Source organism: Arachis duranensis, chromosome 3, assembly GCF_000817695.3.
Source record: "Arachis duranensis cultivar V14167 chromosome 3, aradu.V14167.gnm2.J7QH, whole genome shotgun sequence".
Taxonomy (NCBI): Eukaryota; Viridiplantae; Streptophyta; class Magnoliopsida; order Fabales; family Fabaceae; genus Arachis; species Arachis duranensis.
The window spans coordinates 118088142-118099946 of NC_029774.3; the positions used below are offsets into that span (position 1 = coordinate 118088142).

General features: G+C 31.6%; 3 protein-coding genes across 3 annotated transcripts in view; 1 reads left to right on the forward strand and 2 right to left on the reverse strand.

Annotated features, from left to right (window-relative positions):
• Positions 1-2647: 2647 nt before the first annotated feature.
• Positions 2648-5737, forward strand: LOC107480546 (protein trichome birefringence-like 13). Its single transcript, XM_016100701.3, has 6 exons — positions 2648-3139; positions 3297-3477; positions 3816-3956; positions 4428-4548; positions 4952-5086; positions 5219-5737. Exons 1-6 carry the CDS (start codon positions 2737-2739, stop codon positions 5480-5482), a joined length of 1245 nt encoding a protein of 414 aa, XP_015956187.1. The 5' UTR covers positions 2648-2736; the 3' UTR covers positions 5483-5737.
• Positions 5738-7212: 1475 nt separating this feature from the next.
• Positions 7213-9896, reverse strand: LOC107480547 (branched-chain-amino-acid aminotransferase 6). Its single transcript, XM_016100702.3, has 10 exons — positions 9761-9896; positions 9375-9444; positions 9090-9258; positions 8802-8978; positions 8561-8692; positions 8343-8438; positions 7914-8030; positions 7729-7824; positions 7509-7621; positions 7213-7419 (listed from the first exon to the last, which is right to left on the reverse strand). Exons 2-10 carry the CDS (start codon positions 9419-9421, stop codon positions 7305-7307), a joined length of 1062 nt encoding a protein of 353 aa, XP_015956188.1. The 5' UTR covers positions 9422-9444; positions 9761-9896; the 3' UTR covers positions 7213-7304.
• The window catches only part of LOC107480522 (probable galacturonosyltransferase 4), a 14784-nt gene continuing 12405 nt past the window's right edge, over positions 9427-11805 (reverse strand). Inside the window, exon 7 of the mRNA XM_021136989.1 lies at positions 9427-9444. Coding sequence (XP_020992648.1) covers positions 9427-9444 — 18 coding nt within the window. The remainder of the gene's footprint in view (positions 9445-11805) is intronic.

Consider the following 11805-nt stretch of genomic DNA (forward strand, 5'->3'; position numbering starts at 1 on the left):
TAGCAAAGCATTGTGTTGCTCCAGAATCTATAAAAGCATTTATAAACTTTTCTGTTATTTTTATAGTAATAAATGTGGCATTATTACTCAGTCTCTGAATCTGTTTCTGAGACATATTCAAAAATATAGTCTAAGTTATCATCAGATTCCTCTAAAGGTTCCATGAAACAAGACTTAGCAATTTCTATTTGTTTAGTAAGATCCTTCTTATCCTTCTTTTTCGGACATTCATTTGCAAAGTGTCATTCTTCTTGGCAATACCAACACTTACAGTTTTCTTTTTTATTCGGGCAATAGTCACGTTTTTGTCTTTTGTTTTTATTGTTATTTCTTTTTCTGAAATACCTCTTTTTTCTCCAGTTTGGATAGTATTTTCTTTTTCTAAATTGGTATTTTCTTTTTCTTTGAAATTTTTTATTAAGCCCATATTTTTGGGGTATCTCTTCATTATCCTGACAGCAAATTCTAATTATATTTGCAAATCTTTTTGAGTTGCTTCTTGCATACAACGTTCTTTTATTTCCTCTCTTATTGCAGAGGTTGCTCCACTAAAATTATTTTCAATTGTCCCTCTATTTATTTCTCTTATAAATCTTTCCATTATAAATTCATTTGCAGAATATGGAAGTTTTGTTATATACATACTAAGATAATGATTTTTATCTTCTTCTTTTAATTTGTAATAATGTATTCTATATTCACATATATAAGACTCCACATTACATAGATCATATATCTAAATATTAGCTAAATTGTTTTTTTGCTTCTTGATATTCTTTATTATAGACTTCTTGTCTATGATCTATAATATTTTTTCCAAAAAATTCTTTGTATAGAATCATCATTATATATAATATCTTATCATAAGCTGATGTTTTTGTTTCTAATTCTTCTATTATTTGGTTTTCTATTGATGTCATATAATCTCTTATAGTTCCTTTAGTATGAAACCCTATGTAATTCCAAATATCTTTTCCAGACAATTCACTAAGTTTTGGATTAGTAAAGGCTTCTAATAAAAAGGAATTCAACCAATTTTCGAAAATTTCTTTTTCATTCTTTTTACAGTCTAAGTCAAGCATTCTTTCTCCTTCCATTTTCTGGATTTTAGGAACGTATTTTGACAGTATTTTTGTATATTTTGAATCTTTATTTATAAATCCTTTTTTAAAAGCATAATTATCGAAATCTGTTTCCCATTTAAATTGAGATTGATTATCCTTAGATGTTCCAGCTTTATTTTTTACTTGTATTGGAATTGCTGGTTCTTCGTCACTTGAATAATCTAGGATGTGTTCTTCGTTTTCTATATTTTCAGAATTTACTAATTCTTCTTCTATTTGAAATCTATGTTCCATAATATTATTTTCTTGAGCCATTTTTAATTGTTTAAAAAGCATTGTAACTTCTTCTAATTTTTCTTTAATATTCATAATTTCAATGGTGGTTTTACTTTTAAATCTGTTATGTTAATTATATTTTGACATTTTTCTTCTTTGAGATTCTTTTTTTCCTTATTTCTTTGAAATTTTATGGATACTAATATTTCTTCAAGCATATCTACTATAGAATTTAATTGCGGGTTAAAAGTATGATAAAGATGTGGAGAATCATTTCCATGGTAACATTTTTTAGAAATTCCGTGTGAAAAATAAGTTTTTTCAGATTTTTGAAGTCCTTCAATAAAACTTATAGTAAAATAAAGATTTTTAAAAAAATTATTTTATATTGATTTTAGGAATTCAGTGTCATTACAATTAACATTAGTTAAAATTATTAATTTTTGATCTATTAATTTTGATAACTTAATTATTTCTTCTCTTAAATCTTCTAATTTACTTTTTTTCATAAGGTGACGCTTTTCTTTGTAAAGAATTACGATTTTAAATAAAAATTGTGGTTTTAAAATGTGTGGTTTAAATTTTGCTACGTAAGTACATCTTTAAACTTTGATCTGTACCCTATAATTTTCTTTCTATTTAAGGTTTTAAATGTATAAACAACGAAAGAATAAAAAAAGTAAAACGTTTTAAGCTCTCTAAAACGATAATGTTATATCGATTAGACACGGGACGTTTTATACTTTAATTTTTTTAAATAATTATTTAACACGTATTGAATTAATTTATATATAGATAAATTCGATTAGTTCTCAATAGAAATATTAACAAAAGAAATAGAAAATTTGACAAAATTAGTCATTAGATATCGCAATATAACTTTTCAAACCACGAAGGATGGAATAAGAGTTTGGGCCGTTTAGAAATTTTAGAAGTAATTTTTTTTAATTTTTGACTTATAAAAAATAGTAATATTAATGTTTAGTATAATTTTTAAAATTAAATTATAATTTTTTAAAAAATTATTTAAAAGTTTATAAAGAAATTAAAAAAATAACTTCTTTTATAATACTATTACTTTTTATCACATTTCTATAAAATAAATATTTTTAGAATTAAAAATATAAATACAAAATAACTTATTTATAAGATATTATTAATAAAAAATTTTATGCTTTAAATTTTTTTTCTTGATTAACTAAACTGGACTTAGCGAATTTGTCAGGTACAGATTGAGGTTTAATTAAAAAATAAAAAATAAAAAATAAAAAACTTTTTTAGCAACTGACTGAAACCAAACAAGCTCACAGCCTCACTGTAGAAAGAAATGTGTTAGAACTTCGAAGAATGTAGAGAGTTAAAAACGTGCTATTGTTAGCGGCGACTGCACCTGTCCATGAAATATGCCATGGCCACAACTACAAGGGAACCACCCAACGCTAAGAAAATCCCTCTCTTCCCTCTTCTCTCCCTTCTCTGCTTCACCTCCATCTTCCTCATCCTCTCCCAGTTCAGGAACACTTCCTCCACCTCTTCCACCTCCCGCTCCTCTTCTCTCCGCACCTTCCAAATCGATTCTTCTTCATGCGACTACACCGATGGCACATGGATCCACGATGCGCCCGGAAAACCCAGGTATGATAACACCTGCAAGGAGATCTTTAAGGGTTGGAATTGCATCTCCGCCAACAAATCCAACGCTCAACAACTCGCCACGTGGCGCTGGAAGCCTCACCGCTGCGATCTCCCCCAGTTCGACCCACTTGCGTTCCTCGAAAACCACAGACACGTCAGCATTGGTACTCGCTTAGTTTCTTCCTGTTTTTCGATTTTGATTATCGGAACAAAGTTTTGAGCTTTTGGCATTGTCGGTAACCGGCACTTCAGGTTTTAGGGTTCTGAGAATGAAGTTGTATGCTTTATGGCATTGTGAATGATGGGAGTTGTGCAGTGCAGGGTTTGTTGGGGACTCGTTGAATAGGAACATGTTTGTGTCGCTCTTCTGCACTCTCAAGAGCGTCTCCAGTGGGCAAGTGAAGAAGTGGCGTCCCGTTGGCGCTGACCGCGGATTCACCTTTCTCAGCCACAATCTCACCATTGCCTATCACCGGACCAATCTCCTCGCACGTTATGGTAGGTAAGCTTTGTGGTTTTGTCATTCTTATGCTGTTGTTGATGTCAGTTCTGCGAATTTCTTTGAAAATTGAAATGGCACTTCTGTTATGTTCTATGCTGATGTTGCATTGAGTCCAAATTTGAAAAACATTTTTGTTTGCCCCATAAAAACTGTTTGTGATTGTCTCCGGTAAATATACTCTTGATAAGAACTAATATAGGATTCATGTCATATGTTCTCTTATTGGTTGAGATTTCATGGTTAAGGTTATCTCATGTGCCACTACTGTCTACTGAACTGTGTGGAATCGCTTATTTTTCATTGTTAACCTGTGATCTTCTTTCTCTGTTTTGATCCAGATGGTCAGCAAATCAAAATGGCGGTGCCTTGGAATCTCTTGGATTCAAAGAGGGATATAGAATTGATGTTGATGTTCCAGAAAGCACGTGGGCACAAGCTCCAAGTTTCCATGATATTCTAATTTTCAACACTGGTCACTGGTAATATATTCTAGTTGTTTTCCTTTCTGTGTGTTGATGTTAGAAATGACTAGGATTCTAGGGGGAAAAGGTACCAATCTTTGCATCCTAAGATTGCTTTGATCATAATGTCTTCCTGTGATTGTGAATTTACTCGAGTGTTGGATTTCCTCAAGACCTCAGCAGGTTACCAGGCAGAAGTTGTATTTGTGATCATTTTTACGATCTTGATTTCATGGGTGTCCTTTAGTTTCATGATCTGCTTCTAATTTTCTTTTTATAGTTTAGCTGATGCCCGAGTTTCTTTGACGATTGATAGTATGGGATTTTTTTTAAATGATTTATTTATTTTAACCACTAAGAGCTGCCTTTTACTGCTTGTACCTCATTTTTTGTTTTAAGTTAATATTGTTGTAGCAGTTCTTTGGAAATATCTTTTGAAGTTATGAGAAAATTTGATTTGTTAATCTGGTTTTTGGTTCATATAAACAGGTGGTGGGCCCCTTCAAAATTTGATCCCGTGAAATCACCTATGCTATTTTTCAAGAAGGGTCAGCCAGTACTCCCTCCTTTACCTCCTGATCAAGGCCTGGATATGGCTTTGGAGCACATGGTAATGTCTTTGCCCCCTGTTCTGCTTTCATGGTAGAGTTTAAAAACAACTACTAACTAAAAAGAGGAAATTTTTGTGCATGTGTTTTCATGGTGGAACATAAACATGGTTTTCTATATGACCCTGTGGAATCTTGTGAAATATGTAAGCAACCTCACCTAGTAGACTTGGATATTATTCTGTTGTATGGAGAAATTTTCCATTTTTTACATATTCATGGATGTTGTGAACATACAGAACGAATCTTCTTTCAGTAATAGGTCTTCGGTAGGTCTAAATAGCGAGTTCAATTCAAAACTTTTGATGATTGCAAATTCAATGATGGCATTGTGAACTTACAACTAGTTCAAACAGTTCTGTGCTTGTTCTGTGCACTTTAATATGGAGAATGATTCCTTCACAGATCGCATATGTCGAGGAGAGGGCACGACCAGGTACGGTCAAATTTTTCCGCACTCAATCTCCGAGACATTTTGAAGGGGGAGATTGGGATCAGGGTGGTAGCTGCCAAAGGGATAAACCATTATCAACAGAGCAGGTCGGTCCATATATCTAGTATTTTCTGAATAGAACTTTCATCCAATGAAATGGCATGCGATTCCTCATTACGGCATTAGTACCAGTTTTTACTTCTTTGATAAGCTGGTCCATTCGATCATCACCCTTTCAGGTAGAAGAAGTCTTCTCTGTGAAGAATAATGGGACAAACGTGGAGGTTAGATTGGTCAATGGACACCTCTATAAGGCTCTCAAGGGATCTACATTCATTGTTTTAGACATCACTCACTTAAGTGAGTTCAGGGCTGATGCCCACCCAGCCGCGGCTGGAGGGAAAAAACACGACGATTGCATGCACTGGTGCTTACCAGGACTCACAGATACTTGGAATGACTTGTTCGTAACACATCTGAATAGTGTCAAGGGTAGAAGTTGATGAACTCCATAGTAATATTCATTAGGAAAAATTATGATGAACGAATTTTGGTTGTTGACCTGTTTGAGATGAGTCTAATCGTATGAGTTATATTCTTCCACTTGTTCATTTGAAAATTAATGAGATAAAATAGTTCCAAGTAAAAATATTGTGCTCCATTTTACTATCCTTCCATGTTATCCGTGTATTTGGATCTTTTTATGTCTCATTTCAACTGTTTTTTGTCGCTAATTAATATTACTATATTTCGAATTACTCACCATTTCTTAAATGGTAATAAAGAAGTTTGTATGATCCAAAGTATAAGTTTAATTTTAATGTATTGATCATGTAAAATGTTTTATACAGTTGTCTAATTATATATGTTTTTATGCGATCAATGTAAAGTGTAAGCGATCAATGTAAAGTGTAATTTTTTTAATTTTTTTTGTTAACGTGACGTTGCGTAATTAAGTGTAAGTGTAAAATTGTTTTACATCGGGACTGAATCAAAATCAAATTTTCCAATGTAAAACGAAAGATGCCTATGCGTGAAGTGGCATGGTAAAAATGTTAAATCAATCACTGAACTTAGATTCTGCCTGTTCACAGAGGCCAACAATTTAAATATTTTGAGAAAGTTCTATACCAATGCCTAAATTTCATATACATTACCGAAAAGAGATAGATGTAAAATATACAAATAATAATGTCTAAAGTGAAACACTAGCAACTCATACCCTGTTTTCTGGGTGAAGCTAACCAATTTACTGAATCTTATTACTCAGAATATGAGTGATCAGACTCAATCTAGACGTTTTTGGAGGAGGCTTTCGGACTTCTATTGAGAAGTTTGCAATTTTCAATACTAGAGTTCAAGACATTTAATTTAGAAAAATATTAGACGGTCAATACTTTTAGTAATAAAAAAAGCATAGAATGAGTTGGTGTTAATTCAGATACAAACCAAAACAAGGGGAAAATGTTATTGGTTACTTATACTTTTCCTTAATTTAAATACCAAAGTATTTGCAACTAAACCACCATGTGAGTAATGTATTCATCTCGCACAAGAAAAAGATAAAAAGGAATATAGTTGATGACATTTTCTGCTTAATTAATTACGTGTGATCTTGCCTGCTGTTCACTAGGTTAGTAAATTATAGAATATAATATTACTCATGTATTTGCTTATTATAATCATTCAATAAATAATTATAACACCAATCAAAATAACGTGTCAATAATTTATCAATGTCATAGAACAACAAATTTATGGTGCACCAGAAAAAATAAATAAAATTACACTTAATCTGCTATAAAACAATCTTTCCAAAAAAAATAAATTATTATCATGTGAAGTTGTGCAGATCTAAAACTGATTATATTAAGATGCATTAATGTTGCTTTGATAGACTCTAAAATGTACTTTAATTGATCTCAAAGATGCGTTACAAATATTATAATAAATGTACCAAACTACTCAAAATTATTTGTAGATAATATTTTAATAGGCCATGCATCCGATCCTTGTTCAGTGTTTCATGCAATGGTGGTCCCTCCATTCACACTCATCAGTCATGAATTGGAAGGCGAAAAAAGAAATGAAAACAGCGTAGATATTAGCAACTAGTTCAAAACGGAAGTTAAGTTATGTTTGTTAGTTGATTCAGTTAGGCTCGTAGTTGAGACTTTGTATCTGTATTACTGTATATCACACAATTCACCATTCACCATTCACCATTGACTCATCTAATTCAATAATCAATTCACCATTCATCATTGATTCATTTTCATAACTGCATAATAAATATGATTATTGTTAGTTAATATAATTCTAAATCTAAAGTACACGGACTGTCCAGCCTTTTCTGTCCTCAATGGTTCCAGTTTGAATCCCAAGCAGAGTTTTGCGCAGCTTCTGAGCCACTGTCTCTGCTCCTGTCTTGTAGTCAATTCTGCATTCAACAATTATTAATTAGCAATTAGCATCATGAATTTTCATTAGGCACAAGTCTTTTTCACTATGATATTAAGATCACTTTACTTTGTATTCTTATATGTCACAGATGCAATATTGTTCACAACCACTGCAGTTCCAGTGCAGAACAATTCATCAGCAACCAACATTTCCTCCACTGTTACGCCGCGTTCCGTTACCTGATCAACCATAATTTCAATAATCAACTCCTTAGTTTAAAATGTTATATCAATAAATATTTAAATATCCATAGTTCTATACATAATGAAGAAAATTAAAAAAATACCTGGTAACCCAAATCAAGGGCAATGGCAATGACAGATTTTCTAGTAATCCCAGGCAGAATGGCTCCATCTGTTGTGGGAGTGCAGATAGCATTTCCCTTCACAAGATTATAAAAAAAAATAACGAATTAAATCACAAATTTTTATTTGGGATGTAAATTAGTAACTACATGTTTATGATATGCACCTTAACTACAAACATATTGCATGCAGAACCTTCCTCTATATGTTTTCCTGTTGCTGCATCCAAGAATAAGACATCGGAGAACCCTTCTGCCTTTGCTTCAGTGGTTGCTGGATAAACCTATACCAACAGAAACATAGAGCTTTGAGGGTAGGCTGTTTAGCTTAATTAGTAGTATGGTTTAGTCAATAAAATCATTTAATTTAGTTGTCATTCTCCTTTGTAGTATGCTACATAATTTAATGAGTTAAATACTTAAATTGAATAATGAAATCCCGGACCACAGTTATGTAACACAAAATTTATGGCTTCACTAGATTCCTTAAAACTTCAGTGATCTCAAAAGTCAAAACTATACCAAAGAAAATAGACATATATCTAAGTTGGAGAAAATGGTGATTAATAGGTAGTGGCTAATAATATGGTGGTTACCGGGGCATAGTTTGTGACACTCTTAATCCCTCCAGTTCCAGAGAAGCCAGATATTGCTCGATAGAGTTTTTCCTCCACTTTGAAGTTTAGAGGACCCTATATATAAATAATCAACAAAGTGATATTAGTCTTAATGAATTTCATAAGAAAAAAAAGGTTGTGATGTATGGTCCTTCTTTTTAGTTATGTTGAAGATAAAAAGCATAACGATAGCAGACCTTGTGATAGTTGCTAACAGGAGAACAGTAAATAAGGAAAGTGTACTCAGTTGAAGGTCCCACGCCTAAGGCAGCACCTGTTCCCATCAGCAATGGCCTAAGGTACAGTGTTCCTCTCCCTGCTGGAGGCACCTGTTTCAAGTTCCAACCTCAATTTAGTTTTCATTCTTATATCCTCATTTTATGTTCAAGTTTTAAAATCAAAATCACAAGTATCTCGAAGTTGAAAATACATACATACCCAGCGTTTGTTGGCAAGGACTGTGTCCTTGACAGCATTAATAAACTGCTCAACGGATGGGGAAGTCATACACAATCTGTCAGCACCAGCCTTCATGCGCAGGGCATTCTCCTCTGGCCTAAACAGAAGTATAGACCCTTCTTCGGTTCTATATGCCTTTAGCCCCTCAAAGATCCCCTAACAAACCCACAATTTTTCATGTATATATGTAGAGTGAAGTTAGCTAATCAAATAAAAACCGTGATGAAAATGAAACTATAAATAGGATATGCTCCTTTGAAATTTTACCTGTCCATAATTTAAGATGCCAGCAGCAGGGCTGACCTCAAAGGTTCCATAACGAATGAGGTTTCCATGTGAAAACTTTTCACCCTTTGCACATTTCATTACATACATGTAATCTGTGGGAACTAGACTAAATCCAATGTCCTCCCAATTGATGTCAGGGTAAGTTTCACTGTGGTTTCATCACAAAAGTAATGAAAAATAAAAACAATACCAAGTCTGTGTGTATGTATATGCATTAACTAATTTGCCTTATACTTGGGGTTATACAACTGTCATACAGTGTACCTGTTTGAATCCTCTACGCAGTTCTCCAAAACTGAAGGGGGAGCCATTGTTGTTATGCAGTGGGGCCTTTCTGCAATATATAAAAGCAAAACAATAACAATAATAATTGTGATATTGGTCCATGGTCCTCACCATACATGGAAAGGCCACCACCAATGCTCTCTAATTGTGGTGAATGTGTTCATTACCGGCAACTCACTAAGGACGCATAATGCTCAAAGTTTAAAGATAAGAGCATTCTCTTCACATTTGTAAGGTTAGAGAGATTAGAGATAAAAGAGCACATAATAATATACAAAACCAAAATACCAATCGTTGTTGAGTAATGCACATATATAATATATGATATGAAAATGTAAAAGTAAGATGAAGAGAAGCAGTGGTACCTTAGAGGGAGTTAGGGTAGAGAAGACAGAAGAGAATGAAAGGAATATGAATGGGAGTGGAACGTAACCACTAACCACGCTGATCTTAATGCACACACACACAGCTATGATATCGGTGTTAAGGCCTTTTATATAGGAAGAACCATTGGAACAAGCTAAAAAAATATGCCACGTGGCATAATCCTTCCCGTTAGTTACAACATGATTATTTTACTCCTAAAACCAACCTTAGCTTCTTCTAGAACCATAAATTTCATTTTTGAAGTTGAGAGGGTAATGCTACTTATATGTGTCCTGAAATCACTTCTCTAACCCTCGTTTAAGTAAGAATATATTTTAGATTTGCTTGATTTTTTGTATACAATTCACATGACAAGATTATCTTACACAAAATCTAAAAAACAAATATACCTACTTGTATAAACGGATTTTGTTAACAAGAGTTTTAAACAAGTTTCATTTTTTTTTCCAGAATATTTCTGAGTTTCTGATGCAATCATTCAATAATGAAACAACTGTTATTAAAACACATAAACAATTACTAAAAAAATCCTTCATGAATTAAAAATTAGTTTTGAAACCCATTATAAAATAAAATAGATTTTACTTATTGACATATTTTCTTTTTATGTAATATTGATCTTATTGTCTAGTTTATTTACCTTTATATAGTTTGATTTATTTCTTATTATGAAACCTATATAAAATATTCATGTCAAAAGGTATAGCTAATATTAGTTTTCGTTAGTTATTAATTAAAATATTATAAAAGTGAATGCTTTCATAAAAATCACACTAGCAACCATTAGATTATAATAAAAATAAATAGGTCAATTAAATAATAATATAATTAATGACCTAGGTTGGGTAGTATGCATAGTGGGAAGTGAGAACTGCAAAAATGCAGAGAGCATAGTCATGCATTTACACCTGTTGTCCCTACTTGGGTTGGTTCCTTCCTTCCTACCTATCCATTTGTGATTTGTTACCCTTTTTTATTTCCAGAAACGAGCATGGTCCATCACCAAGAGTTTTCTAAATCTAACAACTCAGAATAATTTTGTTATCACATTCTAACTATAAGATCATTTTATTTCGCATTCAACTTGATAGTCATTTTTGTAACTTCGAGTTGAGTTTCCTTTTACAATTGTTGATGTTTTCACTTATACTATTTTTTTGGTGTGGAAGTTGAGTCCAATTTTTAATAGGTACGCATGTTCGGTGTGACAGTTTACTTTAGTCTGCTGTTTATAATTTATAAACATGGTCTTTTTTTTCCCTTTATATAACTTCACTAATTTTCTGACTAATGAAACAAAATATAATTTATAAACATGGTCTTTTTTTTCCCTTTATATAACTTCACTAATTTTCTGACCAATGAAACAAAATAAAATAACTACGCTAATTTTATATGCTTGCCTGCTTTGATTTTGAGAACATTTCAATATATATAGCACTTCTTCTATAGTCAAATCTATAAACATGGTTGTTAAACATTTTTTGAACTACGTATACGAAACTAATAAAATAAAAATTTCTGTATACTCAAAAGAAAAAAAAATGTTTATCATAAAACAAACGTAGTTGTCACTATTGTTAGATTAATGTTTAACAATGTTGTTATATATATTAATGAACACATATAAAATTATAAAATTGTATACTAAATAATTTCTTAATATATCCAAAACTCATCCAAAAATAATTGTGTTTATTATTCTTGTTAATTTAGAATAAAAAAATTATATATACCAATCTTAAAATAAAAAAAATTGATTTTGATAATATTATTTTAATTTTAATTTCAATTTGGTTAGAGTTTAATTTTGATTTGTTATTTTTGTTTTGTTTGGTTTAAATTTAAAATTAAATACTCTAATTTTAAGAAGACATAATTTTAAATTTTAAATATATAACAAAATTTAAGACATAATATCTACAAATAATTATTACAGTAAATAATAGCTGATTAAAGGATAAATTATGATAAATATCTAATTACATCATTTTATATATATATATATATATATATATATATT

Bases quoted from the DNA above. Each gene is read 5' to 3' on its own strand.
- LOC107480546 (XM_016100701.3), top strand. From the start codon at position 2,737: ATGAAATATGCCATGGCCACAACTACAAGGGAACCACCCAACGCTAAG. The intron at 3,957-4,427 runs GTAATATATTCT...TCATATAAACAG, and splicing joins ATTTTCAACACTGGTCACTG to GTGGTGGGCCCCTTCAAAAT. The intron at 5,087-5,218 runs GTCGGTCCATAT...TCACCCTTTCAG, and splicing joins AACCATTATCAACAGAGCAG to GTAGAAGAAGTCTTCTCTGT.
- LOC107480547 (XM_016100702.3), bottom strand. From the start codon at position 9,421: ATGGCTCCCCCTTCAGTTTTGGAGAACTGCGTAGAGGATTCAAACAG. The intron at 8,031-8,342 runs GTAACCACCATA...CTGTTGGTATAG, and splicing joins GTGTCACAAACTATGCCCCG to GTTTATCCAGCAACCACTGA. The intron at 7,420-7,508 runs GTAAAGTGATCT...TGTTGAATGCAG, and splicing joins GTGACATATAAGAATACAAA to AATTGACTACAAGACAGGAG.